We start from the raw sequence: 16500 nt of genomic DNA, 5'->3' as shown, positions 1-16500 counted from the left end.
GGCCGGCGCCGTGGCCGGGGAAGGCCTTGGGGCTGCGCCTCAGCCCGCCCGACCGCGGTGCCCGCCGTTTCCAGGCGTTTCCTCTCCTTCCCGCAAGGGTCGCCTCCGGCGTTCGCCGCGTCGCCTCCCGCCCCGGGCGCGGGCTGGCGCCTGGGGTGCGCGGCGGGAAGGGGCCAGCCCAAGCCGCCCGTTGGATCTCGCCGTCTGGGGAGACGGGGAATCTGTGCCCTGCGCCCCTGAAGTAACGCGCCGTGGCGCCGTCGGGGGCTGAGCTCCCCAGGGGCCGGCTGGGCGCCGGGAGCCTGCGGGGTGCCGCGTGCACCCCCGAGAGCAGGGCTCCTAGTGTCGCCCCCTCGAGGTCGCGCGGGACACGCGATCGCGCCCCTTCTCCGGCCGAGCGGCGCTGGCGCTGAGGGGACTGTGCCTGCCGGGCGCCCAGACTGGCCCCGCCAGCGCCCGGGCCGGCCTGGCACCGGGCGAGGCGGCCGCCCTTCCCGCGGAAACAGCCGAGCGCCGCCCGCGTGGCTGCGTCCAGCTGGCGGAGTGACACGAGGGAACGAGGCCGGGTGTGCAGGGGGCTAGCGAGGGCGGGACGCGCCGTGTTGTGAGCTGCGGGAGCGCCCCGGCGTGCGGCAGAGGTGTGCGGGCGCTGCGTGGCGCGCGGGAGCCTCCTTAAGCCCACCTGTGCTGCCGCTGCCAAGCAGGTCGCAGTTGGAGAGATTCGGCTCACAGCCATCTTGAGACAGTTGTCCCTGCGAAAAGAACCTAAGTGACCGGACTCCATGTTCACGTCGCTCAAGTTTCCTGAAAGGCGGAAGGCGAGCCAGTTTCTAGGGTGGTGGCACCAGCACGCCACTCTTGGCGCGGGGATGGCGCGCTGCGCGAAGCCTGCAGAAGCCGGCTCCTGTGAGCCAAAGCATTTGCGCAGACCGAGGAAACGGCCGGTGCTCCAGTCAGTGTCCAGCGGCTGCGGAAAGCCGCGCGTGGGGTTCAGTTTTAGCTGCTTGTGTTCTCGTGATCTCTTGGTGGGGACCTCAGCGTTTGGATGTAGCCAGGGTGCTGCGCTAGGTCCAACCTGGCTGCAGCCTACATTTCGCTCTGCAAACACTCCCCAACCTTTGTGGCCTGAGGGTGATTTTCCGTTTGTGTGAAGCGGTGAGCGTCCGTCCCTTCCATCCGCGCTTTGAACTCGGAGGCTCGCCATGCAGCGATGTAAAATACGACGCTGTCTCCGGATCCGTGGGCCGCTCAGTGACCACAGATTCCGTACTGTAGTGAGCAGCCAGCACGCCACAGTGTGCTTCTTTGGATGTTGCGTTTGGTGTGTTCACACCAGGTTTGCAACTGTAGGGTAATGTGAATATTCTGAGCGTGTTTGAGGTGGAGGATTAGGCTGGGACGGTCTGTTCTGTAGTTGGGTGCTGTTCCACACATTTGTGACTTACCATTTACCAGGACAAAATCCCCATTGTAAGTTCAGATAGAATCTTCGTAAGTTAAGATAGAATCTTGAACATAAAAGAATTAAAATCAACCTTCTTGGAGAATAATTAGACCTTAAGAATCCAGAAAATGTTAGCTTTTGCTTAAGCTTACGAATGTATACTTCCAGATTGTCTTATAAAATTCTAAAAACAGCTGGGAGCAAGAGGAATGGGAATCAGGTTGGAAAATAAGATTAGGAAAAGATAAGAAAAAGTGACAAACCAAAAATTTTTTGAAATGTGTGTGTGTTTGTGTGCGCTTCAGTGACAAGTTTAAAAATATAGCAAATACTTCTGTGGTACTGTTTTGAGCAAAGCTGATTTTTAACATTTCTTTCATAACACTCAGAAATCATTAACAATTGTTGGCATATTCATTTGATATGAGTTTTTGATTTTTTTTTTTGGTTTGTTTCTTTTCGTTGCTTTCTTTTAACATTGGTCATGTTCACCCTTTTTTTTCATTCCCCTGTCTGCAATCAACTTCTCCATCCCACTAAGGCTGGGCACAGAGTAAGTTTCTTCTCTTAGCTCTTACTAACCAATGGTGGTTGGGCGGCAAATTTTGGGTTTTTCATCCTTTTAAGTTCTATCAATAACTAGCCAAATTCCTGTGCTTTGGTTGGGTTGGTTCTTTATTTGAACTTTAGCAAAACTATTTTCAGGATCTTTTGCCATCTTTAAAGGTTATATCTAATCTCAACTGTTGAAGTATGGAATTTGGGCTAGGACAGTCAAAGTATGACATTTGTCATGTGACACCATTTCTCTTTTAACTGTATTCCCAGCAGGAAACTAGAGGAAACCTGCAAGAATCCTTACTTGAAATAATTTCTGTGTGGTCACTCATACAGTTAAATCTTTAGACTGCTAGTAGGTCTGGCTATCCTTCAGCATAATCAACAGTATGTTAAGTGAAGACATCAATAATAAAGTATTATCTCTTACTAATGTTCTTTCTGGCACATTCAGATTGAACAGATCATTTTATTATTTATCCAAACATTTCAGTCTGTGATAGACATAGATCCTTTTATGAGTTTTAAGGTGTTTTTTTTTTTTAATATAGAAATCTATTTTTTTTTTTTACCTTTTTCTCAAATGCCAGCTTCCCTCATTAACTCTGTACTTCAATCCATATCTGAAGGGATCCCCCTTTAAAGATGAAGATTGTTCTATCTCCAGGTACTTTTGTATTGATTACCAGTGAGGGTGGAAACTTCATGTGGTTTTTAGTTTTACAGATGTTTTGTCCAGTAAGACCTGGATTGAAATAATTTAAGTCATTGAACAAATGCCAGTTGAAACTGTTATTTTATAAAGGAGAAACTTATTTAACAATTTATTTTAAAGCTCATTTTGTAACCTTGTGTTACTTCAGTTACTCTGTGTTCCTGTAACAGTGCCTTCCCTTGCAGTCACTTTGATTTTTGTTGGAAATGAATCACGCTTTTTTTAGTAATCATTTTAATTTCACACATTAATTTTTTTAAATTTCAATTTAAGAAGTCTGTGGTGGCAAAAGTATTTTCTGTTTTATCCTATTTTAGATATTTAATGTTTTCTTAGATCATATTAAGGAATGTACATTTATGGATGGAATGTTTTTAATGGGAAAACATCCTATCATCAATTGAAAGTACTAATATCAACCAAGGTGAAAATAATGATTCTGTTGTCCTTTGAAGAACAGATATTATTTTTTATATATGTATAATAGTTTATTTTTACATCATTTTGTGCTTTTTTCCATCTCAGTTGTAACCCCTGTGGGGGATATTATTTTTTAATAACCTTTTGGACAATATGCTGTTAATTGGCTAAATAAGGTTTATTAAAAATATAATGTTAATATCAACTATTGCAATTGAAAGAATGTACAGCATCGAGGTTTATTTTCAAGCACAATATTTATTTTAGTCATCTGAGACTGTTGCAATTCTAAGCCACCTCTGCTAATTTGTCAGTTATTTAGCTGATCTCTCTCTCTCTCTTTTCTCTCTCTCTCTCTCTCTAATGATCTAAAGCACATGAAAAAGATTGTGAAAGTGGTTTTTTTTAAGTTTGGGAATTATACTCAGGATGCCTAGGTAGTTTAATCTAGACACAAAGAATATGAGAGTGAGCATTTAGGACAATTAATAAAGATGATAATTCAAAAGCACAGTTTTATCCTGTTAAAGCTCTTTGAAACACAGGCTGCTTTTACAGTTAAAACTATTAACTGTATATTAATCCAAATAATTATCAGTCTATTAACTTACAGAATTAATATTTTTAGCAGTTCTCTTTATTAGTAAAGCTGAGTCAACATAAGAGGTTTCATATTACAATTGCAGAAATCAGAATTACTGTATCAGACTTCAAAAATTCCACACGACCATATAATATATTTTTAATTTCCAGGGTTTTTTAATTCAGCATAACTAATATATAGAATTTAAATGAAATCACTTTAGAAAGCTTGATTTTATTCTTGGTAAATAAATTACCTGTACTGTATATACACATCTGTTTATAACCATAATAAAATGAGATTAAGTTAGAACAGAGTGTGTGTTTGTTTAAACCATCATGATAGAAGTTGTAGAATAATTTCTGCTTTTTGGGGTCTGGAGTCTCTCATGAGTTTAAACAGGGTGTTATGGGAAGAAATTATCTTGTTTTAACACCATGTTTAACATTACACCTTGTCTCACCTTGACAAGTTGGTGTTGGTATTAGGAGACCTGCACATCCCGCATCGGTGCAACAGTTTGCCGGCTAAATTCAAAAAACTGCTGGTGCCAGGAAAAATTCAGCACATTCTCTGCACTGGAAACCTTTGCACCAAAGAGAGTTATGACTATCTCAAGACTCTGGCTGGTGATGTTCACATCGTGAGAGGAGACTTTGATGAGGTGATGTACTTCTTTCTCCTCCCTGTATATTTCTTTCTGGATTCTTTTATATACAAGTGTTATCCTTAAGTCAGAGTTTCTCAACTATTAAGGTGGGTTTTTTTTTTTTTAATTCTCTAGATACAAACTTACTATGCATTACTACTCTTGCCTTTTTTTTTGAAGGGGTTTTAGATTATTTAATTAACATTAACTACATGTTCTAACTAAGTTGACAGAGAGTAAAAGTGATTTTTTTGCAGTGCTATAATTTCGTTTATCAAGTTTTGGTATGAGCTTCTCACTGCCACCACCTTGACTACCCTGTTCAAGCCACCATATCACTTTGCTATATTCCAGCTGTTTAATTCTGTCCTTCCTTTATCACTCCAGCTTGTTTTTGCAGTTTGCAATCAGATGATCCTTTTTAGGAGACAAAGTTTACATGTCTGCTCTGCTAGAAGCCCTCCCATGGCTTCCTATCTCAAGGGTTAACTGTAAAAGGGCATAAAGAACTTTTGAGGAGTTATTTTATAATTTGATTATGACAGTGCTTATATGACTGTTTGTATGTTAAAAAGCATAATTTTACTGTATATAAATTATACCTCAATAAACCTGATAATGGAAAATTAAGCTAGTCATTCTGGAGTGCCAAATTTTCCTATTAGTTAATAATGAGATTTTAAGTGCACTACATCTTTGTTCTAGCCTGTGTTAAATAAATCCAAACCCCTATCGTTGCCAACTTTATATGATTTTAGTATGATAAATTTGACTCCAATATGAAAAAGTATATTTTGCATTTTTGCCAGAATAATCTTTTCCATAATTATTTTATTGGTATTCTTTAATGAGGTCCCTTTATACCAGTTGCTCTCTCTCATCGTTCTCATATATTCTCTCCCACAGTAGAGTTAAAAAAGAGTTTGGATAAGCTAGAGGGACATAAAGGTAGAGGATAGGGGAATGAGAAACGAAGGGACAAACTTATCAATCGTCCTGGTTTACTAAAAGCATTCGGAGTTCTCTTTATGTAATGATAGCTTCATTAGCAAGAATTAAAATTGTTTGCTTCCATTTGCTAAATTCACAGACCTTGGAATTATACTACTAGGGTTTGTTTCTTGGCTCAGCCATTTAGTAGATTATAACCTTGGACAGCTCTTTTGTTTCCTCATCTGTAAACTGAGGCTTAATAATAGAAATCTACCTCTTGGAATTGTTTGTAAATATTAAATGTGTTTAAAGCAGTTAGAATAATATATGGTTTGTACTTAAGTGCTGGATGTCAGCTTTCATTATTGCTCCAAGCCATCTATAGAATTCTCAAAGCTTGGGACATAATTTGAACACACCCTAGCTTATAGACCATATGCCTAGGTTCCTTAGGTAGAGGAAAATTACAAATTTGGGGGAACAGCTATTCCCTACAGCTGACTTAGAACACAGTTCTATAAAAATAAACATAGTAAAGGAATTACATGATATATTTCAGTGTACCTAGAATAAGTTATATTTTGAGCATAGTTGCAGCTGCAGAGATTGAGGAGTAACCAAATGTCTTATAAATGTATTTGCTTGGGGGCACTGCATCAAAATGTCCATATGAGGTTGAGTCTTTAAGCAGGTGGCTTTTAGACATCAGTATCTCTAAAATGTAATTTTGTCTGTTTCTTATTTTAGAATCTGAATTATCCGGAACAGAAAGTTGTGACTGTTGGGCAGTTCAAAATCGGTTTGATCCATGGACACCAAGTCATCCCCTGGGGAGACATGGCCAGCTTGGCCCTGTTGCAGAGGCAGTTTGATGTGGACATTCTTATCTCGGGACACACACACAAATTTGAAGCATTTGAGCATGAAAATAAATTTTATATTAACCCCGGTTCCGCCACTGGAGCATATAATGCCTTGGAAACGTGAGTGTGCGGTTTGGGAACTTGGGGGTTTTATTTAAAGTTAATAATTGCATGCATGACATTTCATAAGTGCAATCAGTCATTGAAATAATGTGGCCTTTTGGGGCAGCCTTCTGTTTGTTCTTTTTAATATGTACCAACCAGATTTCTGTTTGAATTTAAATTGAAATTTTATAGTGCCATTGCCCTCTAGCTCAAAATACTGACAGTATTTTATATTTTTTTTTTCCAGAAACATTATTCCTTCTTTTGTGTTGATGGATATCCAGGCTTCTACAGTTGTCACTTACGTGTATCAACTAATTGGAGATGATGTGAAAGTAGAACGAATTGAATACAAAAAATCTTAAAACAGGCCTGTTCTGATGATTTTTGTTGTTGTTCTTTTCATTCCCCTGTTCAAATCAAGTAATTAAACATTTAAGAGCCACAAAATTGTATCACTTTTATAATATTTTGCAGTAAAATATTCATCTTCTGTTAATACAGTGCTCTAAGCTTCTTGTAAACTATAAGAATATATTTAGTGTATGTATATGATTTCTATGAAAAGATGTCCACCACACAGTAATGGTCACGTGTTATGAAAAATTTATCCTTGTAAATATCTTCAAAGTTGATACTTGGGACTTTATTACAAAAGTAGTGCATGGGGAGGAAGATTCTAGACCTTCTTGTACACATTTTCCTCTTCTCCAATAATAAAGTTACCTTTCATTTATACTTTCTTGATAAACTTTTTTTTACAAACCATAAAAGTAAAAAAACAATTGAAATTGGACACATGTTAAAGGGATGAAGTAGATGAGGTGAGCTTTGAGAGCTCATTTCTTAACAGCATCCTGAGTCATAATGTTGGGCTCATTTCCTAAATACTTTTAAATAAATCAACTTTACTGATACTAAATCAGTAATGATTCTTCATGCTGTTGCATTAAATCCCCCTACTCCTATTTGTCAAATTGGACAAAAGTGTTTTTAAAACACAAATGTATTTAGAAGGGAAGTACACTAAAGTGATTATATAAAGAATCCTCTCACGAGTAGAAAACTTCCCAACTTAAATCTGAGTGTCTTAAGTGTTAGGTGGAAATTTTCATGAAACAGGTCAAATTATTAGTGGCCCTCCCTGGTGGCGCGGGAGTGCAGCACTGAAAAGCTAAGGCCACTTCTGCATGAGTTTGATCCCCACCTGCCCCGCAGGTGACCACATGGCGCGGCAGACCTCTCCTGACCCGCCTGCTGCTCCCCTCAGCAGTGTGCTTTGTCGATCTGCCTGTTCTGCTCCCTGGTCTGTCTCTGGTGAATCCTCTCACCCTCCACATCTCTGGCCTGTACCCCAGTTTTGTATGAATAAATAAATCTTTAAAAAAAAAACAAAACAGGGCAAATTAGTATTTCTATTTTTAAGCTCTATTAAGCAGTGAGCATCTACTTTGCAAGCCTGTGTGTTATCTCCACCAAATGCTACTCAGTATCAGAATATTTCAGTTTTCTTTAGCCCTATCAAGAAAATACTTGCAGAATATCCTAATACTGCAATTCTAGAACTTACTGTAAACAGGAAAGAAGTATTTGTCAGATTTAAAGAAAAATAACTCAATTTTAAATGACAAAAATTTTAATCGTATCTCTAGAAATACAAGCATACAAATTTTATCACACAAATATTGGGTATGTGGAACTACATCAAACCTACTAACTACACTTGTGAAAGTTTCTGAACAAACCAAAATTACTTAATGATGAATAATAACACTATGTTAAATGTGGAGAGGGGATACATACAATTCACAGCCCTTACCAACCACCTTTGGCACATCATTAATATACAAAATAAGAACTGTCAAGTTAACATCAGATGTTCTCCATTTTCTTCAATTGACATTGATTGCATATACTTATTTAGTAAATCTTCCTCCTTTTTTTCTTCATTCATGTATGGCTCAGAATCATTTGTAGAAACTAAAGGAAAAAGAAGAGTTTATAAGGACTATTTTGAAAAGCTGTATTTCATCCTGAAAACAGGTTTGTATATAAGAACCTTTAAAATGACTACCTCATTAATTAGCCTTTAACAAAAACAAAATGCCTGGAATATCCAAAACTTAATCACCTCTCCCTCCTCCCAATCTCTTATTAAAGAATATAGTACTATATTCTAGGCAAGTAACTATAGTAAATTCTCTTTTACCTTTGCTTTCAAAATCTTGCTTTGGGGGACATTAAAGTGGTCAGTTACAGTTTCAGCACTCTCCATTTGCCTTTTGTTCCTTCATGTCTCTTCTGAGGACTGAAGGGACTTGCCCCTACATATGTTTTTCTCCAACTCTGGAATAAGACTGACCTCCTCCCCTCCCAGGGCCCTGCATTTCTTGGGTGGGCACAATATGTTATTTCCTGGGCTGTGTGGTGCTGCCAAAGCAAATGCGTGGACCGGGGCTCAGAAGGCCTGATTACCTTCCTGGGAGTCATTTCACTTCCACTTAGTCCCTATGGCTTTGTCAATTCTGAGGAATAATCCTGAGCATTTAGGATGATGAGTCTCTCTTCCTCTTGCTTTTTTTTTATTTTGTGATGTACTATATTTGTAGAAGCATTCTTTATGCTGATCCCAAGATTGAACTTTCTGAGTTACTCTAAATTTTGCTATCACCTGGTAAAAAAGTTATGTTTGTGGCTCTGGGTTCACTGTTGAGTTCCTGACTTTGAATCTTACCCCACTGAGTGGCGTGTTCTACATGAACAAAGAAACATATTTCATGCTTAGTGGTTGGAACAATAAAAGCCAGTCACAAAGTTATTAATGTCATGTAATGAAAACAAAACTGCCTTAGTATTTTATAAGCCTAAGGTCTTTAAAAATGCACATGTAAAGGGTCCTTCCTGGTGGTGCAAGGGATTAAAGTACAGCACCAGGAGACTATCTGCAGTCACTGCAGCAGGGGTTTGACCCCTGGCATATCAGACCTCTTGTCTTGCCTGCTGCTCCCATCAGCAGTGTATTTATTTCTGCCAATCTGCCTGTTCTGCCCCCATTCTGTATCTGGTGAATCCTCTCACCCCGGCACTTGTGGCCTGGACCCCAGTTTTTGTATGCATAAAGAAATCTTTTAAAAAATGCACCTGTGAAAAATTCCACATTTACCTGATTGCATGAACATTCTATCTGGTTTTCTAAAAATCTTCAGTGACTTACATCTTGTTTTTGATGCATATCCAGTTTTTAAACTATAAGAAAAGGAAGTATCTTAATTAGAGTTACAAAATGAGCAGTTGCCTAATGCATGTGGAAGGCCGTACAAATTCTTTTTACTAAGCTGCCTCAAAAGCCTTATCTTTCAGCCCCTGAGTTCTCTTGTGACTCATTAACCCTGAAATACAGAGCTAACTACTGTAGCACAGGTTGAATAATCAGCCTTCTTAGTCTTTTATTCTCTTACAGCATTCCCTTGTGTAGAAGCAAGCACATACTTTTTAGAAATGTTTGTATTCTGGATTTGGGGAAAGGTAGTCTTTCATATCTTTAATTGATGAAAATATTTAACAATTTCAGAAAATATATTCTAAAAGATATGACATAGTTCAGTAAAGTGACTATGTGATAACATCCTTTAGTACTTTTTGTCTAACTTAACTCTGAATTTAGCAAAATGAATATATTAGGGAAAGCAAACATTAGCTACCCTGCAAATAAAACTGGAGTATATGCCTCCTTTTGAACAACAGGAAACCGACCTTTCTTTGTTTCTCACTGGACTCCAAAGGGAATGTTCTCTGATCATTTCAGGTGCAGATATAGCTGCCATATTAGAAGGTTCTGAGTCCTCTCTCTCCAGTTGATGTCGCCATGTAGTGCAGGGATAATGCTGCTTCTGTAAGTAACGAGCGCTGAGACGGCTCCTATGTTGTGTGAGTACACCTGTCATATAAAGCACCTCTGTTAGAAGACTCTCTTGTGAGAACTAGTGGAAAACTAACCTGAGGTGCACCTGCCTGGCTTTTGTGAGCTGCGCTGGATCACATGCATGTATTGTCTCTTCATTAACATCCGCAGATAGTTTGCATTATAGATCTTAGCAAAGCTGCACAGATAACGCTTCTGGCCTGTGGTGAGGTCTGGATGCTACAAGACGGAACAAGATACATAGGCTGCATTGCAGAAGAGATGGGCAGTGTGCTTTATCTGAGTGTTCAGGATGGTTGTACCATCTATATATTTTGCTTATGCAAATTCAACTGTATTAAATTGGCCAGAAAGAGAAAGCAATGCCGTTTAAACTGTAAGTGACTGCACACCATTTTCACTCCAGTGATTCAGATACTAGGTTGAGAACCCCTACCCTAGATTACAGAATGCATGACTCTTCTGTCAGCAAATCTTAGTTCCCTATATGCCACTCAGGAAGTATTTTGCCTTCTGAATATGATTTTTGAGGCATAACATGGTACCCAAAAGCAACCCAAATATTCTTAGTGTTAACCAAAAACAAGTCTTCTAGCACCAGTAAAATAACTGACTGTGTTGGATAGACTGAAGGATACAGTCAGTTGGTCACTGATACAATTTTAACTAGTATTTTTAACTACTTGCTGGCTTTAAATGTATTTCTTTCTTTTTAAAGATTATTTATGCATATAAGAAGTGGGTACAGGCCAGAGGTGGGGGGGAGGTGAGAGGATTCACCAGCAGAATAGGCAGATGGACTGAAATACACTGCTGAGGGGAGCAGCAGGTGAGGCAGGAGAGGTCTGTTGTGCCATGAGGGTCAGCTCCCTGGCCGGGATTGGACTTATGCTGCAGTGGTTGCAGACAGCTTCACGACGCTACGCTTTGACCCATGTGCCACCAAGAAGGCCCTAACTGGCTTTAAATTTACAAGTTAGTGCTCACCTGTGATACGAGACTTTACTATAGATGCATGTGTATATACACACAGGAGCTAATCAACTGAATAGGTAGTAAGTGCACAGAAAATTCAGTATGTTGAGTAGAAAACTTGACCAGATTGTGTACCTCCCTGGTGGCCTAGGGGTTAAGTCTCCGCGCTCTCACCCACGAGTGGCGCAGCAGACCTCTCCCCTCAGCAGTGTATCTCAGTGGATCGGCCTATTCTGCTCCCTACTCTGTCTCTGGTGAAGCCTCTCATCCTCCGTACATCTGGTCTACACTCCAGTTTTTCTATGCAAAAAAGAAAAGAAAAATGGATCAGATTGCCAAATCTTAAGTAAGCCTAGAATCTGCTTTGCACTAGAGGGGACAATGTGGGCAGCTGCGATCTGTAATAGGCGATGCGCTTCAATAGTGGTGAGACTTACTTGCTTCTACTCGTGTGACCCTTGAGCAAAGCCTTTCCATTCCTAGCATGGAGCTCTTCTCAAACATCCTGTGCTTGGGGCATTGAGGTTCCCGAGTAAAGGCACATTAGATCTGAAGTGCCACAGAAGGCTTCGGAGAGCATTCTTATGGTAGAGGACTCTGCAGTGATGCCCTAATACTCACGAGCCTACCGAGCAGTTATTTCTGGGCCCTACACAACTCTGGTGTGCTTTGTCTTCCACAGTAAGTAGTTTTACCCTCAAGAAAAAATTCATATGTGAGTGCAAAGAGGGTATTTAAATAAAGTATTGGCAGTTGATTACCATACCTTTAGAAAGGACATATCTGTCATTGATTTAGGGATGTGAACTGTTTGAATTTGAGGAGTTTTCCATAACTCTTGCAACTTGGCAACATGAGCGTTCACTTTGTGTCCATCTTTGATTCTATCTGTAGGTAAGGACATTATTATGTGAATGTTAGGAGCAAAGATCAGCTGACTATGAAGATCTGTATATTTAGATGGCAGCGATTATCCCCGGTTAGTAGGAGTTAGATTACATGACAGGCTGTTTGATTTTAGATCATAAAATTTAAGATATCCATATTTACTATCTATATGTATCATTATTATACATGGACTACATTATTTTTAACCCAGTTGTGATGCAAACTTTTTTTCTGAGACTTGATAGTAACCTACTATTTTCATTTATTGTAGGTCAGACTACACAAGAATATACATGCAGATTTATACTTTAAGGATTTATAGAAATATTTTTACTATTACTATTAAATTCTGTTCTGATTTAGACTTAAGAAAAACACAAAATTTATCCCTTTAATGAGGCAGTGTAAGAATGAGGGACTTTGCAGAAATTTATTCTTCTTCTGGGTATAAACCCAAAGGAACTGGTAGAAGAATGGATAAACAAAATGGGCCTAAACTGATGTATTAAATTAAAAATATGCAAATTTGCCTGTTGACCGAGGGGCACACGCCACCCATTAGGGTCAGCAGGTAGCACCCTCATTACCCAAACATAGCCTCACAAAGGATAATCACAAGAATTATTATTTACAAATCCCAGAAATGGGACGGGGCACATTCACAATGAGTCAGTGGGAAGACAGTCTTCTTCCATCCCAGGGCTCCAGGAAAGCAGGAGATAGAGCAGGAATGAACCCTGTTACATCAGGGTTCACTGATCATGCAGTTATCAGTGTGAACTCAGTGAGTTTTAATATACATATTAGGAGGGTTACAGAAATGGATATGGATGCATGGAGATGTGTGTATTCAAATGCAAATACAGTCACATGTTTCATTTTCTGCTCTGTCCTCTGTGAGAGACCCTAAGCAATAACTCATTACTAATGAATGCAGATAAAATCCAGATCTTGGTTTCTAAACACTATACTATTCTCCATTTTAAAAAGAGGTAAGACAACTATATTGGCTTAAACCAATGTCTACTTTTTTTCTTACTGTTCTGAGTCAGCTGGCTTCTCTGCTTAGTCTCACAAATGAAATGGAGGTGTCAGTTTGCCTAGCCTTTTGTCTGGAGACTGGAGAAGCTGATTCCTGGCTCATTCATATTGGCAGAAATTAACTTCTTGCATATACAGGAAAGAAGTTGCAGCCTCCTGATAGCTCTTCATCTTGTCTCTTCAAGTCAACAATAAGGCATTCAGGTCTTTCCACAGTTCACATCTGTCTAGTTTCCTTGTTGCCTGCATCTTTCTAGAGCTAGCCAGAGAAAATGCTTTGCATTCATGTGGTCAGGTAGGCTCATCCAGAAAATTCAGTATACTATTTCTTTTGTAAGGGCCATAATGTAATTATCTCTGCCAAGGCCCTTTTGCCGTACCACATAACTTATTTTCAGGCTCCAGTGATTAAGGCGCAGATATCTTTGGGGGACCACCCTACTTACCACAGGCTACTTGGAGAAAGTCACCTCCAAGGCAAAGGACAGATATAGTACAACAATTTGTGCCAAGACAGTGGCTGGGCTCTTTGAGGAGTAGAAATACCATGACTAAGGCTATGTAAACCCTCTCAGATGGCCACCTCACAAGGAAACTACTGGGCCTTGTTCAGCAACCATGTTAACTACTGAACAGCCTCAGAAAGGAACCAGTGAGGCCACCAAAACTCTCATGAGACATCTGGGTTCATTATGGTGGCTGCAGACACTGCTGAGCCCCCAGAGCTCATCCTGTACCTCCAGTTGCTAGGGGAAGACAAGTAGATGCCCTGCATGTCTGTGTGCTCCAAGGAGGCCTGGAACAAGCCTGTCACATTCAAAGAAGTCTCACAGCTCCCACACCACTTTCCCAAATCTCCTTTTATGCCCTCTTTCTACCATCCTATTTTTCCTTTTGAGAAGTGAATGAATGCCCAGAGTAGATGGAAAATTCAAGGCAGCAAGAGCTAGGAGCAAGCTCTGGGCCCAACTGTCAGGCCCAACTTCCCGCTGTGCGTGCTGGGCACACTTTCCAGGGCACCCCTTGCACGTGGCAGGCAGGATCATTTCCTAGGTGTCTATATTTGAGGGACTTATGTATTATTGGGAAAGCTGCTAGGTTATGTCCAAGGGTCACTAATGCCTCCCTGCTTTTTATTTTGGTAATGTGATAATTCTGTGTTTTTTGGGGGGGAGGGTGGGCTGGGGAGGGGTAGCAGAATACCAAAGAGAGTGCCCTAACGTGGCCTGGGCAAGTGGGGAGTTTATCTAGGTCTTGAAAGAATGTGGAGAGGCAAGGGTCAGAGGTGCTGGAATGAAGGATTTTGGGAAAATGTGGAGAACTGACTGGATGCCACAGTAGAGATGATGGAACCCGAGAAAAAAGCCTCTTTGGTGAAGGGAGATTTCTTCGTAGATGCTTGGTACTAGCCATGAGCCTTTATCCTGTTCCTGTCATGATGTGGGTTAGATGTATGACTCTTATCACATCAGAAGAACAGTGTTAAGCATCTTATGAGAATCCTTGTAAAGAAATATATTCATACCCCAACTTTTTTTTGTAGCAAAAAGTAAGACAATGCTCAATGGAGAATGGGTGCAAATTAAAAGGGCACAGGAATCACCTCCAAAAGGTTTCCACTGGCTAACTTTGGGATAATCTGAGCCTCAAAAGAAATAATGATATTCAGGGATTCAAGTTACTGAATAAAATAAGAATTCATGAGTTCACACTGATACAAATATGTAAGTAAATGGCAGAGAAAGGAATGCTCTTTATAATAGGAAGCCAACTTAAGACTGCAGAATGAATGACAGGATTAGAAAAATCACCTATTTCTAGGTATCGTCATAATAACTGATTTAGTTAGAAACATTTTATGTTCTTTAAATCTATTCAATTTAGAATTTCCCCCCTTCAACCTGTGTATAAACCTAAGGCTATGCTCAGTGTTTTTCAAACACCAGTTATAAATGCAGTTCTTTTCAGGATCATTGCTATTCTGAAATAGTCTTTAAAAAAAAAAACTACTTGATATGAGATAAATTACCAGGAAAGAAAGAACCTCCTAGATTGTTCTTTGGAATCTTAAAAAAGCTAAGTTCACCCAGGATGCTAATAAAGTCTATTTTTAAAACTTCATTGTATAAGTATTTATAGCAAAAGTGGCTTCTCTGAGCATGTTATTTATACATATAATCGGCCTTATAAGCTCTACTTACCAGTACCTTTAGAATTCTGGTAATAAGAATGTCCAAGTGATCTGTTAAAAAAATATTTAAGTAATATGTAATAATTGACAGTTTTATAAGCAGTAAAGAAAATATTAAATTTAAAAGGACAGAATTGTATATGCTTTTTTATTTCTCATGCTTCCATGGGACAGAATATTTTACGAGTTATCCTAATTCTGGTTATAAATAACTGTTCAAAGTGAATATGAGACTTTTGTACCATGCTAGTAAGGATTTTCTTAAGTCATTTTTGGTCTTACTTTGATAGCCTCCTACTCAAATTCACACAATTAACTGTATAATATTTTGGGCTCCCAAGCCATCCATATTTTCTTGCTTTTTACTGTTGATTAAGTTATTTGGGCATGGGAAAGACTATCTTGCTCTTTATTGGACATAAGTAAGCTGCTGGAACTGGTAAGTTGGTCTGCAGTGTGTTTAATTTTGAACCAGGCCGTTTTTCTTCTCTCAATTAAAATGAAACATTCTCCCTTCTTCCTGCAGTTTATTCAGAGACCAAGAAGTCAACCATCTCCAATCAAGATCCTGCGCCTCTTGCACTTTCGGGAATCAGGATGTAAAGAAACACATGACTCCACCCCATATTAAGAAGTTTCAATCCACCAGTAACACATAATAATAATAATAACAATAATAATAATAATAACAATAATAAAGAGGTCCTGGGCGCAGCAGGATTGTGAGCTGACTCTGCAGAGGGAGCGCCTGGCAGCACTCACTTTTAGGGAGTCACCACAGTAGGAGATGGGGGTACCACCTCCAGGACTTCAGCGAGTCATGGTCTTGAGCACCCAGGACATAAGAATAAAACCCGCTCGAAACGAAATGGTAAACGTTTATGGGGCCCTTCTAGGTGCACAGTGGGCTAAAGCAGGGCCCTGTGAAGCTGTCACAGACACTGCAGGGCCAGTTCACCCCCGCCGCCCGGAGGTGACCCCAGGGCGCCGCAGGCCTCTCCTGGCCCGCCCGCTGCTCCCCGCTCTGGCTCTGGGGAAGCCTCTCGCCTCTGGTCAGTACCCCAGTTCTCTTAGCATAATAAAAACTATCTACATATATTTTAAAGAAATGGGCTTCTGACGGAAGGAGCTCCCGCGCGCAGGAAGGTCAAGCTCAGGCGTCTCAACAGTCACAGCGGCCCGTGTCCAGGAGATGACGGCGCCACCGCGCGCC

General features: G+C 40.2%; 2 protein-coding genes across 3 annotated transcripts in view; one reads left to right on the top strand and one right to left on the bottom strand.

Moving 5' to 3' along the window:
- The window catches only part of VPS29 (vacuolar protein sorting 29 homolog (S. cerevisiae)), a 7533-nt gene extending 430 nt beyond the window's left edge, over positions 1-7103 (top strand). The window contains exons 2-5 of one of the 2 annotated variants that reach the window (XM_004691061.2): positions 1986-1997; positions 4193-4384; positions 6050-6285; positions 6518-7103. In XM_004691061.2, the coding sequence (XP_004691118.1) occupies positions 1986-1997; positions 4193-4384; positions 6050-6285; positions 6518-6635 (558 nt within the window). In that variant the 3' untranslated portion in view covers positions 6636-7103. The remainder of the gene's footprint in view (positions 1-1985; positions 1998-4192; positions 4385-6049; positions 6286-6517) is intronic. The other variant, XM_004691062.2, reaches the window with a different exon arrangement.
- An 813-nt stretch (positions 7104-7916) lies between these two features.
- Positions 7917-16428, bottom strand: FAM216A (family with sequence similarity 216, member A; the record flags this gene model as incomplete). Its single annotated transcript, XM_012730881.1, has 7 exons — positions 7917-8250; positions 9434-9516; positions 10024-10207; positions 10282-10411; positions 11934-12055; positions 15298-15338; positions 16409-16428. Coding segments are annotated over 7 exons (699 nt in total), but the record flags the coding sequence as incomplete, so codon positions are not given.
- Positions 16429-16500: the final 72 nt, after the last annotated feature.

This window comes from Condylura cristata, unplaced genomic scaffold (genome assembly GCF_000260355.1).
Source record: "Condylura cristata isolate star-nosed mole 26May11 unplaced genomic scaffold, ConCri1.0 scaffold00029, whole genome shotgun sequence".
NCBI classification, from domain to species: Eukaryota; Metazoa; Chordata; class Mammalia; order Eulipotyphla; family Talpidae; genus Condylura; species Condylura cristata.
This window is presented reverse-complemented; position numbering and strand designations above follow the sequence as displayed.